Raw genomic sequence first — 17,615 nt, forward strand, 5'->3', positions numbered from 1 at the left:
AAATATATATATATATATATATATAAAATATCCGAATCAAAACAAAACAATATAATACAAAGGTTTATAGTGGTTAGGCATAAGAATGCCTACCAAACTTTTATTGATAATTTTGGAATACACGCCCAAACCCTCCAAACAATTTCTCTCACAAAATAAATTGATGAAGTCTTCGAGATATGAAATCGCTTAACGTAGTTAGATCCATGTTCTCCATCTTCAAATGCATAATTCACCATCTCCTCTTTCGTCTAGAGATCATGAGCATCATGCCTTAGTGATCGAGAGTCGAGCATGATCGCGATCATGTGGACAATTACACCGAGAATTTTAGACGTCATGGAATCGTGATGGGGGCGATTCGTTCTGCGATAAAAGTTTAAGAAAATTATCGTCTAATTGTCCTCGAGTTGAATCCCTCTTTAATGAATTCGTCATCGTCGTAAACCTTACAACTCATAACGCTGCTGAGGCTAGCTCGCCAGAGAGCTATTTGTGAACACGAGGGATACCTTGCTAGCAAGCTATCCGTGGTCATTGGTTGTGTGCGTGATCCGCTCATGTTGTGTTACCTCACTCTTTTTTCATGATTGAGCACGTAGCAGAAATGAAGATAAGAGTATTGTTAGTCATTTGAAATCTCCTCACAAATAACTTGAAGAAAAAGATAAGACTTAGCTATTAGTTTTTGTACGATGATGTGGAAAACTGACTTTAGTTTGGGAAAATTGAGGTATAAACCATAGCGCATACTTGGTCATAAGAGAACTTTAATATTACGTAACCTCTTGAACTTGTTGGGTATTGTTTAAGTCAATAATAGTAGAAAATATGAGATGAATAAGCGAAATTTAGAAGGGTGCTATAACAACACGAATTAAAATTGAAATATTTATTTTTATATTTTTATACATATTATTACTATTAATTATTATTATTATTATTATTATATTATTATTATTATATTATTATTATTATTATTATTATTATATTATTATTATTATTATTACTTCAAACATGATCTTTCGTTTATGCAAAAATTGGAGTTCTGGATTAGAATTGAAACTTCATGCCGCTTCGCCCAATCATGCAGTGAGAATGGGATATTCGGGACGACCCGACACTAGAAAACGAAAAATTGACCCAACATGGTTCTAAACCCAATGGTCTAGAGCTGGTTTAGACTTTTACAACGGATTTTTTTTAAGAGAAATGTTACAGTGTATGAATCTGAATTTTTACTTTTTATTTTTTATTAATTCTTTTTTGACTAATTATTAAAAAGAGTATTAATCAAGACTAACGAGTAAAAAATTTAGATACATACACTCGAAGGGGTATTTATCTTATTTTTTTTTAAATGAATAAAATAAACACTTCAGGTCGGTCCAAAATGATTTTGGGCCTAGAATATCATCCTAGCTCGGTCTGGATAAGGCTAAGACTAGACCAATAGTGACGGGTTTCAGACCAATCCTAAACTTGCAGTTTTATTCAGAAAAAAACTAAGAGAAAATTATAGTTTCTACCTCATTAAGTACATAATTTACCAAAAATATCTCTTTTAAAAAAACTCTACCCTTAATAGTTCTAGATTAAAAGGTAAAAATACATGGGCTAGTGTTAAGGGGTAGAAATAAAAAGGACTCCATTTCAAGGGATATTTTTAAAAAGGAAAAATACACTAAATAACATATTTTAGAAATGCTTTTAAAGTAAATAGAATGTTTTTAGAAATTTAATAAATTAATTCATGTATTAAGTTTTTATTCTGAGAAAAAATGTTAGTTGTCAAACCGCGACAATGATGAGGGATTTGCTCTGAGAGTCACGACGCGAGCTACCTCTAACCAGATCTTGGCGACGATAACGACATGATGGCGAGATGAAGTTGCTCCAAGAATCGTTACGGATTGCGCAGCTTCAGCCTCTAGAATTTTTATATTCCTTTTTATTTCTCCTCAAACGAATGGCATCTACTTTTAGAAACGTTCAACGATGCTCGGTTCTCCATGGCACCGACGGATCCCAAGTTGACTAGCTTCGTCAAGGACAAGAATGACAAAGTTTTGATGGTCAGGAATCTGAATTTGACAGGTACTTTTGTGGAGATCGGTTGTGGATCGAAGACGATGAAGCCGAGGTTTGACAGGGCAATTGATGTTAATCTGATTACATGGTTTTGAGTTTGTGATTTTTTTTTTTTAGATTTTGAATCGGGTAAATACTGTATTTATCAGTAAATACTTCATGAGTTCAAGTTTGAAGAATTTGGCAAATGATGTATTTACTAATAACTACTTCACTAAATTCAATTTCTAATTTGGTAAATACTATATTTATTAGTAAATTCTTTATTGAATAAGTTTGAATATCGTAAATGCGGTATTTACCAGTCGCCGAAGTTGGTTGCTGGATTATGGATAAATATGGTAAATATGGTATTTACCAATCGCCGGAGCCGGTCGCTGGATTATCGGATAAATATGGTATTGACTAGTAAATATGGTATTTACCGGTAAATGCAATATTTACTAGTCGCTGGAGTCGGTCGTTGGATTTTCAGATAAATATGGTAAATATAGTATTGACCAATAAATATGATATTTATGGTAAATACGGTATTTACCAGTCACCGGAGCCGGTTGTTAGATTTTCAGATAAATATGGTATTTACCAGTAAATACGGTATTACCAATCGTCAGAGCCGATCACCAAAAAACTGTTTTCGGTTGCTGAAAAATGGTTGTCAACCGCTGGTCGCCGGTTATAGTGGACTTGACTATAGGGAGAAGAAGAGAGGGGTGGAAATGAGGCTTAAGGGTATTTTTTAGTTTTTATTATTGTTTAAAACTTAAAATATAATTATGCTATAATCTACTATATCAAAAAATATGCTATAATTTATTAAACATCATACCAAAGATGCTATTTCCCTCATTTTGTTGCCCTTGGACTAATCATTAACACTTTTAGAACTTTCACGTAGGGGCGGCAATACGGGTCACGACACGACAACATGAATCGAAATCGACATGAAAATCACAGGTTAGGGTGAAGAAAAAAAGGGTGTAGGGGTTGGACCCGTACAACCCAAAATTGACCCGCAATTCAACTGCATGTCAATTTCGTGTCAATTTTATGTCCAACTAGACACGGACCCGTAGAAAAAAATTAAAAAATAAAAATAAAAATATATATACTCACTTAACAAACCCTAAATGCTGTTTTGTTTCTAACAATCTTTCTTCTTCCCTTTCTGCCGCTTCTTTCTTCTTCTTGTCCACCTCTGTTCCACCATCTCTTGTCCGTCTACCTCTCTCCACCGAATTAGAGACAGTGACTTTCTGAATTTCTGTCATCTCTTACACTCCGTCCGCTTCTTTCCATCGAAATAGAGAGACTGACTTTCTGGATTTCCGCTATCTCTTGCACTCCGTCTGACTCTTCTCAACTGCCGCTTCTTTCTTCTTCTTGTCCGCCTTTGTTCCACCATATCTTGCCCTCCGTCCGCCTCTCTCCATCAAATTTTGACCGGACAAGATAATTTATGTTCTTCACTTCTTTTCTTTTGTTTTTGTTTTTCTTCTTGCTTCCATTACTAAGGATTCGGTGCACACATATATTGAAATACATCTGATATGATTTTCTTTGTTACTATTGTGTGTGTGTGTGTGTGTTTTTTTTTTTTGTTTTGCTGAAGTTGTTTCTTGGTAAATAGATAAAGAATGCAAAAGAGTCCTCGCACATATCGGCCGAAACAAATATAGCACTTGCATAAAATGTAATGTCGTTAACTCCTCCAAATTGTTGCAACACCATCAAGCCAACTCCAACGTATCTACCACAAAAGTCTAAGTTACTAAAAAGAGGTCAACAACTAACCAAAGAAAGTAAACATGTAAAGTTATTATTTTCAAGTCTTGAAAAAGCTCAGTAAAAGTGAACGATCATATCTCCACTGGAATAGTTCAATAATGCTAGCTTCGGATAGTCGTCGAAGAGTCTCTGTGTAATCCTTTTCATAATTAGAAACAAGTATATGTTAGTGTACCTTTCAAAATTCCTTGAAAGAATAAACTTGTCCAAGATCGGACACTAGAGATATTGATCAAATGTTTATTTCTCATGATAGTAGCTTATCATTTGGTTCTTGTTGCTTTGATTCTGAAAAATGGCGTGAGTTAGTGATTACTTGTATTGTTATGCATGATTTGCCTTTCCAATTTGTTGAGTACAAAAGATTAACTACTAATGGATGGTCTATGTTTCAATATATGTATTCTAATGTGAAAATAAAAAATATGTTGGATGCATGCCTGGTAGAATAAGTTTGACATCTGATCTGTGGACTTCATTGACTACTAATGGATATTTGTGCATGACTGCTCATTTTCTTGATAAGAATTGAAAGTTGCATAAAAGAATTTTGAATTTTTATCTTATGCCACCTCCACACACTGGAATAGCACTATCTGAGAAACTATTTTCTTTACTAAGTGATTGGAGAATTGAGGAAAAGATTTTCAGTATTAGTTAGACGAGCCTAAAGTTTTATATATTTTTCTAGAATTTGATGATGTTTCAAGCGATTTGTTATATGCTTCAAATCAAAAATCACAGTTAAAAATGTATTTGGACGAGCCTAGAATGAAATGGAGTTATCAGTTGGATATTCTCTCCTATTGGAAGACAAATCAGTGCTGCTACCCAATTCTTGCTGCCATAGCCCGTGATATATTATGCATTCATGTATCAACAGTTGCTTTAGATGATGCATTTAGTGTTGGCGGTCGCGTGCTTGATCAGTTCCGTAGCTCTCTTAAACATGATACTGTTGAAGCAATTGTGTGTACAAAGTATTGGTTGTATGGAAATGAAGGTATATTTTTCAAGTTCTTTATTGTTCGGTTACTTAAATATTGTTACTCTCAGTCTCATAAATGCTAATAAGTTAAACTATTTTTCCTAGATGGATTCAAAGTACTTCATCAATATATAGAGGACTTCATCAATATATAGAGGACCTCATCAAGAATGTGGTGGATCTTAACATACATGAAGAAAAAACTATCAACCAAGCTTCTAACTCCGGATGTGCTTGAATTTGGTTTTTATTACGGTTTTGTGTAATGGTTTCTTTTGCTTCATTTGAACTATGTGGTTGTTGGGACTTTGTTATGTAGGTTTCATGTGATGTTTTCTTTTGCATGCATTTAAACTTTGCTGTTGCTGAAACTTTATTATCTAGATCTAGGCTTGGACTTTATTATCTATGCTTGGACTTTGGTGTGAGTCTTATGAACTATGTTTTCTAGTAGGATTATGGTATTTTAGGATTAGACTTGTTATCTTATTAACTTGTTTGCCTATGGTGTGACTCATTCTTTATTATTTTTGTATTGAATTTGTGGTCTTATGATGTTTTCTTATGAATTATGTGCTATGATACTTTATTAATTCGGTTCGTGTCGTGTCAACCCGCAATCTTATTGTGTCGTGTTCGTGTCACGGTTCTCAATTTTTTTCATGTCACGGGTCGTGTATGGGTTGCATAAAAAAATTGATACGGTACGAACACGACACGTGACACGAATTGTCACCTCTACTTTCACGTGATTAGAGACACGTGTCCACCAAAACTTAGCTCTTCAACTCTACTGTAGTGTAAGAACTTTGGACGGGCATACTAAAGATAATGCACTAGGAGGTAGATTTAATTTTTGTAAGAATCTAAACGAATCTTGTTCTCTTTGGTTACTACATTGAATCCATGCAATATTATCTCTAATTCTTTTAATGTGAGTAGTCATTTCTTTTAAACCGGATTTTAACTATTAAATTAATTACGTGACATACACAATGTTGGTGAAAATAGTACTATCACCGAATAAATTTAAAAATCATTTTCGAAGTACTCAATTGTTTTAGTATTTGCACTAGCATTATCTAATGTTATAGCTATTACTTTATCTCTTAATCTAAATTCATCAATTACATTTAAAATTGTATTATATATTAAATCAGCGCTATGTGATCCTAAAACACATTTAAAACCTAATATTCTTTTACCTAAATCGAATCCTTTAAAGTAATGTCCGGTTACAGCTAAATAATCTTTATTGCCAACGATAGACCAAATATATGCCGTTAACACAATGCAACCACCAAGTGTAAAAGGTTTATTTATGCTTCTTTTTTTTAAAAATAATTTTAACAAATCTTTTCTAAAATTAGTTTTTGAAGTGAATTGTACATTAGGATAATGTACAACTTTAATATATCGTTGCCAATTAGGATGCTCTACAAAACTAAGTGGTTGATCTAATGCAGCTATCATTCGCGCAACTTCCATACGATCTACTTGCAGATCGTATTTCCAAGTGGTTAGACCACCGGTTGCGTGATCAACAGATAATTGTGTTTGGCGGAGTTCGGCTCCGCCGGACTGGCTAAACTTTTGAAGACACTTTTCAGAGCGTCTTCTCAAGTGTGTTGTGTCGTGAATAGTGTGACCTTGTAATTTAGATAAACAATATTTATACTGAGTTATATGTTTAGTGTTACCATCATTGTCGATCTCCTCAATTATGTCGAAGTGATCCTAAACTATCGAGGTGCGCTTGCATTTCCTCTTGGAGGTTGCAACACTTGCAGACGCAGTAACACTTGCACTCGCCGCTTCTCCACGCCCACCACCATTGCGACCACGACCTCCAGTGCGTCCACCACGGCTCGGATTAGCAGGTTCCTCAGTTGGTAGTGTTTACGGTTCCTGCGTAATAAATTCATTAGTAGGAAATTGTCATTCTTCCACGTTGTGTTAGGCATCAACAGGAATACCACCATAACCGAAAGAATCCATTATAAAAAATAATAGCGATTTGAGAGAAAGAGCTTTAGAATATTGTGATAGTTTTTAGAAAAATTGTGAGCGAGATTTGAGAGATTAAGAGAAATTGAGAGAGATTGAGAGAAATTGAGAAGGATTGAGAGAGTTTGGGTGAGAAAAATGTGTGGAGGATGTGGGTATTTATAAGGAAATTTTTAGGTTAAAAAATTGATTTTTTCTCCAAATTCAGATCCAATAGACATTTTTTTATCTCGGCGGGTCGGGTTCGGGTCGAAAATCAGGCAACGGTCAAAAAAATAGCCATTGGAGTTGGGCAGCTAGGGAGGCAGGTTGGGTCGGGCGCCAACAGGCAAAAATATTGCCGTTGGTCGGGCTTCGGGCAAGTCGGGCCGGAGTGAAAAAATTTAAAAAAATTCCGGCGGACGGCGGTTAACGGCACTCTCTCGGCGGCGGGCTCAACGATTCGTTCATTTTCGGGCAGCCTAAGCCCAAAAATCAAACTTGGACGGGCAGCCTTATGGGCCTGCCCGCCAAGCCCGAAAAATTCGGGTTTCAGGCAGGCTACAGGCCCAAAGTTCCAGCACTGACTCTACATCCACGCGAGGTCAAAGTCTTTCCGACAGAAGGCCAAGATTGGTGATTTTGCAGAGGAGCAGAATAGCAAACGTAGTCCTTCCCGTAGCTTACACTTCCTACTTCTCCTCAGAATCAGCCCCAGAAGCAAGCAAGTAAGCAAGCAACCAGCGATTGACTGATTCACTCTCATAAACCCTAAAATTCCATTTCTTGTGTTTCTCGACTGGTCGAACAAGAAGAAGAGCCCTAACAATGGCGGAATCAGAGGCGGGATCGCGTACAGCGGGCGCATCGGAAGGCGGTGGAGGCGAGGAGAAGTCTCTGAAGGAGAAGGGCAATGAGTATTTCAAGGCAGGGAACTTTCTCAAAGCCGCTGCTCTCTACACTCAGGCCATCAAGCAAGACCCCAATAACCCCGCTTTTTATAGGTACTTTTGCTAAAAATTTCGCTCTCAATTATTGTTCTTCATTGAAAAATTTTATGTATATAAGCGAAATGGGATGTGGGGGTTTTTTTTATTTTTATTTTTGTAGTTTTGTAAGAACTTTTCACGTTTTCAATCTGTGCATTGTTTGTTAATTAAAATGAGAAATGGGAAATTTTTGAATTTGAGTTTTGTGTTGAAATTGGCTTTTTTTTTTTTTTCGTGAACTGTAGTTGTGTTTGCAATTTGGAATTGGTGGAGGTTATAGGTAGAGTGTAATTCATAATTGAAAAGCTCCCAACTTCCACTTTCAATTTACAACAGAAAGAATAAACTAGGTGATAAGAAAAATATTTTGTATCTGTTTATAGAGTGTAAGTTATCATGTTAATATACAAATCCTGGACTGCGTTTATTTGGCAGAATTTGTAATTTAATACTTTTAACTTCCTGTATGCAATTTGGAATTGGTGGTTTTATTACAATAGAAAGAAAGAATGAAAATAATAAGACCAAAGAAACTTTGAAAAATGTGAGATTAGAAACCTAGGTGGTAGCATTAGGATGCTGAAAAGAAAATCTAATTTGTGTATCTCTTTAAAATATCATGTTAAAAATACAAATCTTGGAATACAGTTGTTGGGAGAGTTTTTAGTTTAATAAATTTGACTTCCTATGAACTGAGTTGTGATTCATGAACAACGTTTATTCGTTTTGCTTGCTTGCTGGTATGAGCTGATGCTTTTTAATGTTTCATCACTGGCCAGCAATCGTGCTGCGGCGTTTCTGCAGTTGGTTAAGCTAAACAAAGCACTCGCTGATGCTGAAACAACTATTGCATTAAGCCCAAAATGGGAAAAGGTCGGCCGTTAATTTTTTTAAGATAAATCTTTTTCCTTTTGTTATGCAACTTTTACTTGAAAAGAAGCACTTATGTTTTCTTTTGTTCAGATTGTCTTCCTAAATTGTGGAAAAGTGAAATCCATATAGCCTACCCCAATTAAGATGGGATTAAGGCTTCTTGTTGTTATTGTTGTTGTTGTTGTCTTCCTAAATTGGGTTCCTATGATGTACCTATAGGGATATTTCAGGAAGGGGTGCATATTAGAGGCCATGGAACGATATGATGATGTATGCCGGGAAGTTCTGTTATCTTCTCAATTATTTTTTCTATCCTTTTGAAAAAGTGTCATAGTTTTGGTTTTTTGCTGCTGATATTTTTAGCGCTTATCTATTGTAGGCTCTCACAGCCTTCCAAACAGCTGTACAATTTAATCCACAAAGTGTTGAAGTATCAAAAAAGATAAAAAGAATTGCCCAGTTGGCAAAAAATAAAAAGCGAGCCCAAGAAGTGGAGAACATGAGATCCAATGTTGACATGGCAAAGCACTTGGACAAGTTGAAAGCAGAAATGGTAAGTGTATTTTGCAAGCAAAGGATCACGACTTTTCTGTTTTGATTTTGTTCAAGAATAGTCTGGTTACTCTGGTATGATTATGAGTTTGAACAATTGCTTACATCTTGACGTTCTGCAGCTAAGCCTTTAGGTTTACAATGTGCATGCATATTTTTCTACTAGATGCCCGTAGATGGTCTATCTTGCCATTTCTTTTTCCTCATATTTACCAGTTTTCTTACTCCCCTGAACTGTGCACTGCAGGTAAGATTTGATCCTTATATTCTCAGTGCTTTTTGTGGACGACCTGCACTAGGATTGTTTCAAGAGCTCCTAATAAATAAGAAGGAATTAATCAGTCTCTCTCTTTGCAGTCTGAGAAGTGCGGATCTGAAGAATGTTGGAAAGAAATGTTTTCTTTTCTTGTTGAGACAATGGAAACTGCTGTAAAATCTTGGCATGAAACTTCTGAGGTAGATCCTAGGGTATACTTTCTTCTTGATAAAGAAAGGACACAGACTGAAAAATATGCTCCAGCCGTGAATATTGATAAGGTATTGCCCATTCTGTCAATCAATTACAGTCCCCCTATCCTTTTGCCTTTCTTTTTGTTTATATGGCTTTATGCACAATCATTCGCGTAAGCCCCGTATAGTGTTAAGCTCATACGATAAATGCTAGCTATCAGTAATAAAGTTGTCTCTGATGCTAGTTATTAGACGATAGATGCTACTTGGATGATGCCATCATTTTTCAGCTTGTGTAATAATTCTCACTCTGAGGGAAAATATTCTTTGCTAATTTGATCCTCCTTATCACACCAGGCATTTGAATCGCCCCATACGCACAGCGATTGTTTCTCATTTCTTAGGCAGTATGCTGAGGATTCTTTCTCCAGAGCAGCGTGCTTGGTGAGCCCCAAAAGTATCATATCTTACCCACAGGTAATCTGTACTTCTTGGCTAAAGTGCACATTTACATGTTTTTTGATGTTTATAACTATAGTATACATGGGGTAGGTAATTTCACACCACGTGCTTCACTCATTGTCTAGCATAACCTATTTGGCGCACCTACTATTTTTTAACAACGTGATTATTGACTAATCTGGTTTAAATTGTCTTAAGATTTCTTTGTCTGTTGATAGGATAGGGCATAACCAGGTAATGGTATTAATGCTAGACACTCCAAATACAGGGAAAGCCAGTCGAAGTCGAAGATAGATATATCCATTACAACTCTGCATGTTTTACACCCTAACCGTTGTCCATACAAACTTAATTATAAGGCCTTAGTCAACAAAATTCAGCAGATAAATGGCTTGTGCAGTCTATTTAAACATTGATGCTGACAAAGATGTCTACTTTTCAGGTTTGGAAAGGCCAAGGACTTAGGAAGTGGAAACATGGGCTGCAGGATGGTTTCTTTGTTCAGTTTGAGACACCTGTTCTACGAAGGCTGTGGTTCATTCCTAGTTCCAATGAACAAGGCCAAACATTATGCAGGTTCTCTCTCCATCCCACCCCACCATATGTGCAAATCAAAATTTGGCAAAAAAAATGTACTGGAAATATTAGACTCTTAAATTAAGCTTAGTTTGATTTCCAATTTCTATGGACTAGATTAATTGGGCATTCAGCTTCATCTGCATTAAGGTTGTCATTGGTAGCTGCTTGCTTTTTCCATAGAATCTAAAACTTTTTGTCTTTTTCAAGGGATCCGGAGGTTCTAGACATCACTGCTCACGAGGTGCTTCCACGCCTATACAAAGAAAAGCTGTCCTTTTCTTAGGCTCCTTAACGTGGTGGGCATTTTACTGGAGAAACTGGTGGAGAATGTTTTTCAAAGAGAACAGACAGCTTAAAGTGCTTGTTTTCTTCCATACTAGTTCTTTGGAGCTGAACTAGTGGAAGGGTGCTTTGCATAGTTTCCCCATGTATGTACTCAATTTTGAAGCTTTTCTTTTTCAGAGGAATGATTTTCAGGCTTCTCTGAGTGGTTGCTTTTTGTGGACATCTCTTCTTTGTAGTTCTTTTTTTTGTAACATTCTTTTTGTATGATTTGCTTTTGCTGTTTTATGGTCATGAGTGCTTTGCCCCTGAATATTAAGTGGCGTCATTTCTTATCTTGAATTTTGCATTGCTTACAGCCAGCTTGGGAAACTGAGTTTGGATGGAATAGAACTCTAATTTCTTCTAAAACTGAGAAAAAAACAATCTCATATTCTTATATGTTAATCTATCTGCTTCAAGGTCCTAAACAGTTGATTAAATTCAAAATCATTATTTCATCTTGAAGATATTACACGAGGTGGGGGCAAGGGGAACCCGTTTACATTCCCATCAAACCCCATTTCTTCGAAATTTCGATAGAAATTACATTTACATATATCACTCTTGGGCACAAGACTTACTAATTCTTAGCACTTATAGGAATCCGACGTCCGAGGAAGTGAATGAGAAAGAAAATCCTCCTTATATATCTTCTCTCAATCATGTCAGATGTGTGGGGCTTCCTTTAAACTGTCTAAGCGATTGCCAAAAGTCAAAAAAAGTTTCATGGATCTTCTTTCATAATGGGTTCTTCATACGTTTTCATCTTGTCTATTTGATTCCTGTGCTGATACATTTGGCTTGCAGGTATGCAGCATGAAATTACATGCTGCCACAGCCTCTCCCACAGTAAGATAGATCCACTCCTGACCGATTGCATCGATGAACTTGGACTTGTCGAGCTTTTTGATCACCTCGCTTCGCGGGTTTGCTAATACAAGCTGTAGTTGCAAACAAGAAAACAAAAATCAATGGGAAGTTAGATTGTGCCCCCGTAGGAAACATGAGAAATGAAGGTAGGCAAGGCTAAAACATTCTTACCTTAAGACCCTTTCTATCGGCACTTTTCTTGGCCTCTTCAAGCATGCTAATCCCGCTCGTATCGATGCTACCCACAGCTGTGATTCGGATCACAGTATTAGGATTTAGGTTAATAGTTCTAAATTACGAGGAATCAGTTTGTTTAAGTATTTAAAATATTTATTTGTTTTCGATGGATTATTGGTACTTACAGCTAAGGTCTAGAATGACATAGTGCAAACTTGTTTCTCCTGAAGATTTTACTCTGTCTTCCTCCTCGGAGATCCACCTAGAGATCCTGCAAATAAGAATAGCAGTGAAGATTAGTGCCCGAAAAAATTGTCGAAAAGTACTAGTCTTAAACTTAGTTTTGTGTATTTTGTCTGTTTATGTACCTTTCTCTCAAGTAGTTTGAATTAGCAAAGTAAATAGGTGCATCAATTTGGAGAATGAGAACTCCAGGGATATTGTTAGCAGTTGGGTACTGATCAGTGCTTCTGTAAATCATGGAGTTAGGAATGTTGCCCAGAACGAAAGTTCTAGGCCTCGCCACAAAGAGAAGAACTCTCAACAAGGAAATTGTAACCTGCAAAACCCAACAAAGCAAAATCAGATTCCAACAATTTTTGATACTTTTTAATTGATGAATATTTCATGAAGGCAAAGGGTTTAGCTTCTGATCCCACTTACTGCAATGATCAAGCCAATCTCGACGCTGGCAAAGACAACACCGAGGTATGCGCCCATACACACAAGGAAATCAACTTTGTCTATCTTCCAGAGATGGATGGCGGATTCATAGTCGATGAGGCCAAGCATGGCGGTGATGATAATCGCGGAAAGTACCACAAGAGGCGTGTAATGGAACAAAGGCGTCAAGAACAACAGAGTGATCATCACCGCCGTGGCCATGACAATGTTGGACACTGCGGTTTTGCATCCCGCGTTGAAGTTCACCGCGCTTCTCGAAAATGGCCCTACAAATTGAACCACGCCATACTATCAGTCAGACTAAGGCCTAATTGAAAGCTCAAATCTAAACGTTTTGAAAGCGTTGTTAATTTCCTCTTCACATACCAGCGGTTAAGTAACAAGAAGTACAAGAGCCCGCAATGTTCATCATTCCGAAAGCGATCATTTCTTTGTTCCCATCAATGTGATAGTTTTTAAAAATGGCAAAACTTCTTCCAACTGCCACTCCTTCCTGCAAACCCAAATATTATGTCTTAGCCAAATCCCCATCAAAACTTACAATAACCCGGTAGCAAAAATATTTGAACTGTGATTCAAACTACGAACCAAATGGGTGTTAAATAGTTTATACGTATCCAATAAGTTTTATGCAACACATGCAACTTTTTTTTTTTTTTTGTAAATTAATAATGAAAGAAGTGACATGAGACACGTAGGTTGCGTTTGGTAGATGGATCCAAAATCATGATTCTGAATCTTGGTTCAGAATCAGTGTTTGTTTACAGTGATTCTGAATCATGATTCATCATTCAGAATCGTCTGATTTTGAATCATGATTCGGAATCTAATGTAATATTTTAAACCAGAATCACTCATGATTCTAAAACCACCCCCCTCTTGATTCAATGTGATTCAAACCCCTGATTCTGAATCATGGTTTCAGAATCATGATTTGAACCCAAAATCATGAATCATGGTTATGGTTCTAGAATCATGATTAGAATCACCCTGGTTTGAATCCTCGTACCAAACGAACCCTTAATTGAAAATTGATTTTTGGGACTACCTAGGCTGATCTCAGGCAGGGAAGTTACGAGGTTTGTAGCACATGGCCAGCTTTGTCATACGTAATACATCATATATATACATACACAAATATATATGTTGTTATAAAGGCCTTGGGAATTAGCATGGAATATAATAATATGAGTGATATATATATATATATATATATATATATATATATATGTACTCACCGCAAGACCTATAATGCCAACGACAATCCCGGTTTTAATTGCTAATGTCATATATGCTGACCCAAAAGCCAGCTCACCCACGGATAGTGGATTCAAGCCCTTTTTCAGGTTCCCAATCTGCGTACAAACAAACAAACAAAATCAATACTAATTTCACTTTTTGGTGCTTAGTTCATTTATTCTAAATACTAATTAAAAACCTCCAATTTTCTATAGTGGAGGAGGAACATACATAATAAGCATATATAAGAGAAACAAGATTTATGTGTAAAATATATATAAACCTTGGATTTTGTTAGCCTAACTTGAAACATATATTTGTTGAGTAAATATGTAATACACAAACACTTGAAAATATGATTTTGTATTAATGAATAACTTATATTGGTCGTACAGTTTGGTGGTGTACAGCCCTATATATGTTATATATGTGTGGTGGAAAACATGTGCAAATTAAGAATGCATGTGTGTGTATATACATACATATATATATACATATATATATATATATATATATAGAGAGAGAGAGAGAGAGAGCTAACTATTACCACTTGAACGCCATGTTTTTCAGCGTGGGTTAAGTAGACGAGAACACTTCCGAGAATCACAGACGTGAGAGGCGCCAAAGCGTTTATCCAGAAGAAGACTTTCTTTCTCTTGCTCTACAAAGTCATCAACATCACAAAAATCAATGAAGGCACTAACAAAAGCAATAAATTTAAAAAGGAAAACATATATACTTTTCAATATGGTCCCCTCCAATAAAGAAAATTGGCTTATTCCATTTAATGAATTGCATGAGCTTGGCCTAACACAGTGACATGCATATATAACAACTCGAAGTACGTTAATTAAATGTCATTATAAATTATTACCGAATTTGTGTTGAGAATAAGAATATCCGTTAATTCTTAGTATTTGTTCAACACAAGAAACCTACTAAACCAAAAGTTTTTTTTTTTTAATTAAATAACCTTTCCCAAGGATGATTTAGGTATAATTAATTTTTGTTACAAAGAGAAATATTATCATTATATATATATATATATATATATATATATATATACTTACAAGGTACTTTGTGAGCATGAGAAAGAAGACAAAACAGCACCCCAAAACCCCGCTTTCCCATCTCCACTGCATTATTTATCATATAAATTATAATCAATAACCAATAATTAGAAAGTATCACACATAATTGTCGATCAAATTAGATAAAAGTTATTATATATAATAAACTTAATTCCTAGAATGTAATATATAGATTATAAATGATTACCTGGTGAAGTTGGGAAAAGATAGAGTGAAGGACAGATATAAGATCAGTCTCGTGAGTGAAGTGAACCAACCCAAGCACTCCTTTCAGCTGCTGAAGACACACCACTGTCGCTGCTCCACTCATGAATCCCACAATTGTCGCGTGCGACAAGAAGTCCACGACAAACCCAAGTCTGCACCCAAAAAAAAAAAAAAACCCATGTCAGAATTACAAAAATTATAACATGTCAATATTGATCTCCTCAATTTGGTTCTTTATAAAATAATAATAATAATAATAAAGAAGTATATATGCAAAAATAAATAAATAAATATTTTATAACGTTATCAGTAGATGCCAATCTAATTAGGATGTACTAGTTTTCTTTCGATGTTAACTGTTACTTCTCAGAGTTTATAATATATGTAAGTACCTTAAGAATCCGAGCAAAGCCTGAAAGACGCCGGCGAAGAAAGTGGCGGTCATGGCCAACTGAAGGTAGAGCTTGGGGTTTTCGGTAGGGCTAACTTCCTTCCCCAACATGGAAGCTATGAGAAGAGACCCAACAGCCACAGTCCCCACTGCCAAATCCCTGGAGCTTCCCAGCATGGCGTACACCAATGGTGGGACAAAGCTAGAATCTGCATTTTTTTTTTCCATCGTTACATATTATCATCACACATTCCAATGACAAATTATGATTACCATCCAAACTATAAACAGTTTTTCTTCATAGAATTAAATTCACACCAATAATGGGGTTAGAAAAGTAAAATAAAATAAAAAAGCAAAACCCACACGTTGCATATGCACTGCTTAATCATGAGTTAATCCAATCTTAAAAAACATGAACTATTAGTAGGTGTTTAGTGGTACAATACATACATATATATATATATATTCGGAATATTGCCGGTATAGCTAGGGAGAGAATAAAAATATTTTCTTGCTAAAATTAAATCCATTCTAATTAGTTATTGCTAGGGGAAAAAAACGTTTTTAGACCTCAGATTTTCATAGTACGATTCATATAATTATGAGATAATTCAATCTTGAAAAACATGTATTGTTAGTAGGTATTCTTTAGTATCAGAAAATCATCCTTTATTTTTTAAAAAATTTTGGCAGTATAACAGTAATTAACGTTAGATCATATCAGAATCATATAATACCGTATTTAGCACTGTAAAATGTATATATATATATATATATATATATATATATATATATATATATTTATATGATAGGGATACTTACAAAGGCCAATAATAGGAGGCAAGTTGGCCAAATTAGCATAACTGATCCCTTGAGGAACAGCAAGACTGGCGATAGTGATCCCAGCAATAAGGTCAGCTTTGAAGAAGCTAAAAGTGTAGCGAGGAGCCCATTCCAGGATCGGCACAAAGTACTGCAACCCCAGAACAAGCCTTCTAAGCCCCGACTGGTTCTTGAACTGCCTGAAAGGATCATCAGGAAAGAAAGTCTCCTTCAAAGACGCCTTCAACGCCTTCGAGAACGGCTTCGTCGGAGGAATCGCCACCCGGTGAGGGCAATACTCATTATAAGTATTGTCCCCGTTTCCCTTCTCTTGCACCATGTCCAACCAAGTATATATAATATATATATATATATATATATATATATGTGTGTGTGCTTGAAGTTGTTATATATATATATATATAACTAGTTTTGTATATATGTGGAAGTGATGAAGAATTTAGGGATTTTTATGTGTTTATTCTAGCTAGCTTTGCATGCTTTTGGCAATGGAGCTGTGTATAGCTAGAGAGATTTTGTAGTTGTGAGGTGAGAGGTTCAAGGAGAGGAGTGGCTTTATATAAAGGTGGTGAGGAAGGGGCGTGACTTATTAATTATTATGAGGGTTCTCATGTGTTATTAACTTAAATCTAAGTGCTTAGTGGGACGCACACGTTGAGATGGCATGTGGCGTGTTGACAAGCCCTTGACCATCCCAAACTTGGTGTGATACAAATTTTTAGACCGTTTAGTTCGCTGATTCAAATTTTTAATTCGAGTTGATATGTGACTTTATGTGAAAGCTTTTTATTGTAGTAAAAAAGTTAGATGTGATTATTTCTGATAGCTTTTTACTGAAGCAAAACTCAAATTCTAAATTCGAATCGGTGAAATGAACGAGCATAAATTTGTTTTCATGAATTAATTCCACCTTGAATTTTAGAGGGGTCTAATTAATTGTACATTGGGCCAAAAAAAAAAAAAAAGCTGATAATATGATTTTGCCTTTCACATCAATCAGGGAGCAAAAATTTGCAATATTGTAAGTT

The 17,615-nt window shown here is 35.8% G+C and overlaps 3 protein-coding genes across 4 annotated transcripts in view; 1 reads left to right on the forward strand and 2 right to left on the reverse strand.

Moving 5' to 3' along the window:
* Positions 1 to 3,362, reverse strand: part of LOC21392453 (leucine-rich repeat extensin-like protein 6) — a 10,647-nt gene extending 7,285 nt beyond the window's left edge. The window contains exon 1 of the mRNA XM_010094124.2: positions 3,288 to 3,362. Coding sequence (XP_010092426.2) covers positions 3,288 to 3,362 — 75 coding nt within the window. The remainder of the gene's footprint in view (positions 1 to 3,287) is intronic.
* A 4,131-nt stretch (positions 3,363 to 7,493) lies between these two features.
* Positions 7,494 to 11,955, forward strand: LOC21392454 (stress-induced-phosphoprotein 1). 2 transcript variants are annotated; one of them, XR_002901830.1, is made up of 9 exons: positions 7,494 to 7,857; positions 8,622 to 8,715; positions 8,935 to 8,985; positions 9,095 to 9,268; positions 9,625 to 9,804; positions 10,075 to 10,194; positions 10,622 to 10,755; positions 10,966 to 11,186; positions 11,890 to 11,955. XR_002901830.1 is itself a non-coding variant. In XM_010094125.2 (8 exons), exons 1-8 carry the CDS (start codon positions 7,682 to 7,684, stop codon positions 11,039 to 11,041), a joined length of 1,005 nt encoding a protein of 334 aa, XP_010092427.1. In that variant the 5' UTR covers positions 7,494 to 7,681; the 3' UTR covers positions 11,042 to 11,487. The 2 variants fall into 2 exon arrangements, 1 of the variants encoding a protein (XP_010092427.1); XM_010094125.2 differs by lacking the exon at positions 11,890 to 11,955 and having other exon boundaries at positions 10,966 to 11,487.
* LOC21392455 (sulfate transporter 3.1) lies at positions 11,268 to 17,097 on the reverse strand. Its single transcript, XM_010094126.2, has 12 exons — positions 16,567 to 17,097; positions 15,743 to 15,950; positions 15,331 to 15,502; positions 15,123 to 15,188; positions 14,600 to 14,713; positions 14,052 to 14,168; positions 13,180 to 13,306; positions 12,793 to 13,079; positions 12,498 to 12,688; positions 12,315 to 12,400; positions 12,124 to 12,200; positions 11,268 to 12,023 (listed from the first exon to the last, which is right to left on the reverse strand). Exons 1-12 carry the CDS (start codon positions 16,904 to 16,906, stop codon positions 11,835 to 11,837), a joined length of 1,974 nt encoding a protein of 657 aa, XP_010092428.1. The 5' UTR covers positions 16,907 to 17,097; the 3' UTR covers positions 11,268 to 11,834.
* Positions 17,098 to 17,615: the final 518 nt, after the last annotated feature.

Source organism: Morus notabilis, unplaced genomic scaffold (genome assembly GCF_000414095.1).
Source record: "Morus notabilis unplaced genomic scaffold, ASM41409v2 Scaffold1163, whole genome shotgun sequence".
Lineage (NCBI taxonomy): Eukaryota > Viridiplantae > Streptophyta > Magnoliopsida > Rosales > Moraceae > Morus > Morus notabilis.

Coding starts and splice junctions, on each gene's coding strand:
- LOC21392454 (XM_010094125.2), top strand. CDS start 7,682: ATGGCGGAATCAGAGGCGGGATCGCGTACAGCGGGCGCATCGGAAGGC. Junction 7,858..8,621: donor AATAACCCCGCTTTTTATAG/GTACTTTTGCTA, acceptor ATCACTGGCCAG/CAATCGTGCTGCGGCGTTTC. Junction 8,986..9,094: donor CCATGGAACGATATGATGAT/GTATGCCGGGAA, acceptor TATCTATTGTAG/GCTCTCACAGCCTTCCAAAC.
- LOC21392455 (XM_010094126.2), bottom strand. CDS start 16,906: ATGGTGCAAGAGAAGGGAAACGGGGACAATACTTATAATGAGTATTGC. Junction 14,714..15,122: donor TCATGCTCACAAAGTACCTT/GTAAGTATATAT, acceptor ATGACTTTGTAG/AGCAAGAGAAAGAAAGTCTT. Junction 13,080..13,179: donor TTCTTGTTACTTAACCGCTG/GTATGTGAAGAG, acceptor TTCAATTTGTAG/GGCCATTTTCGAGAAGCGCG.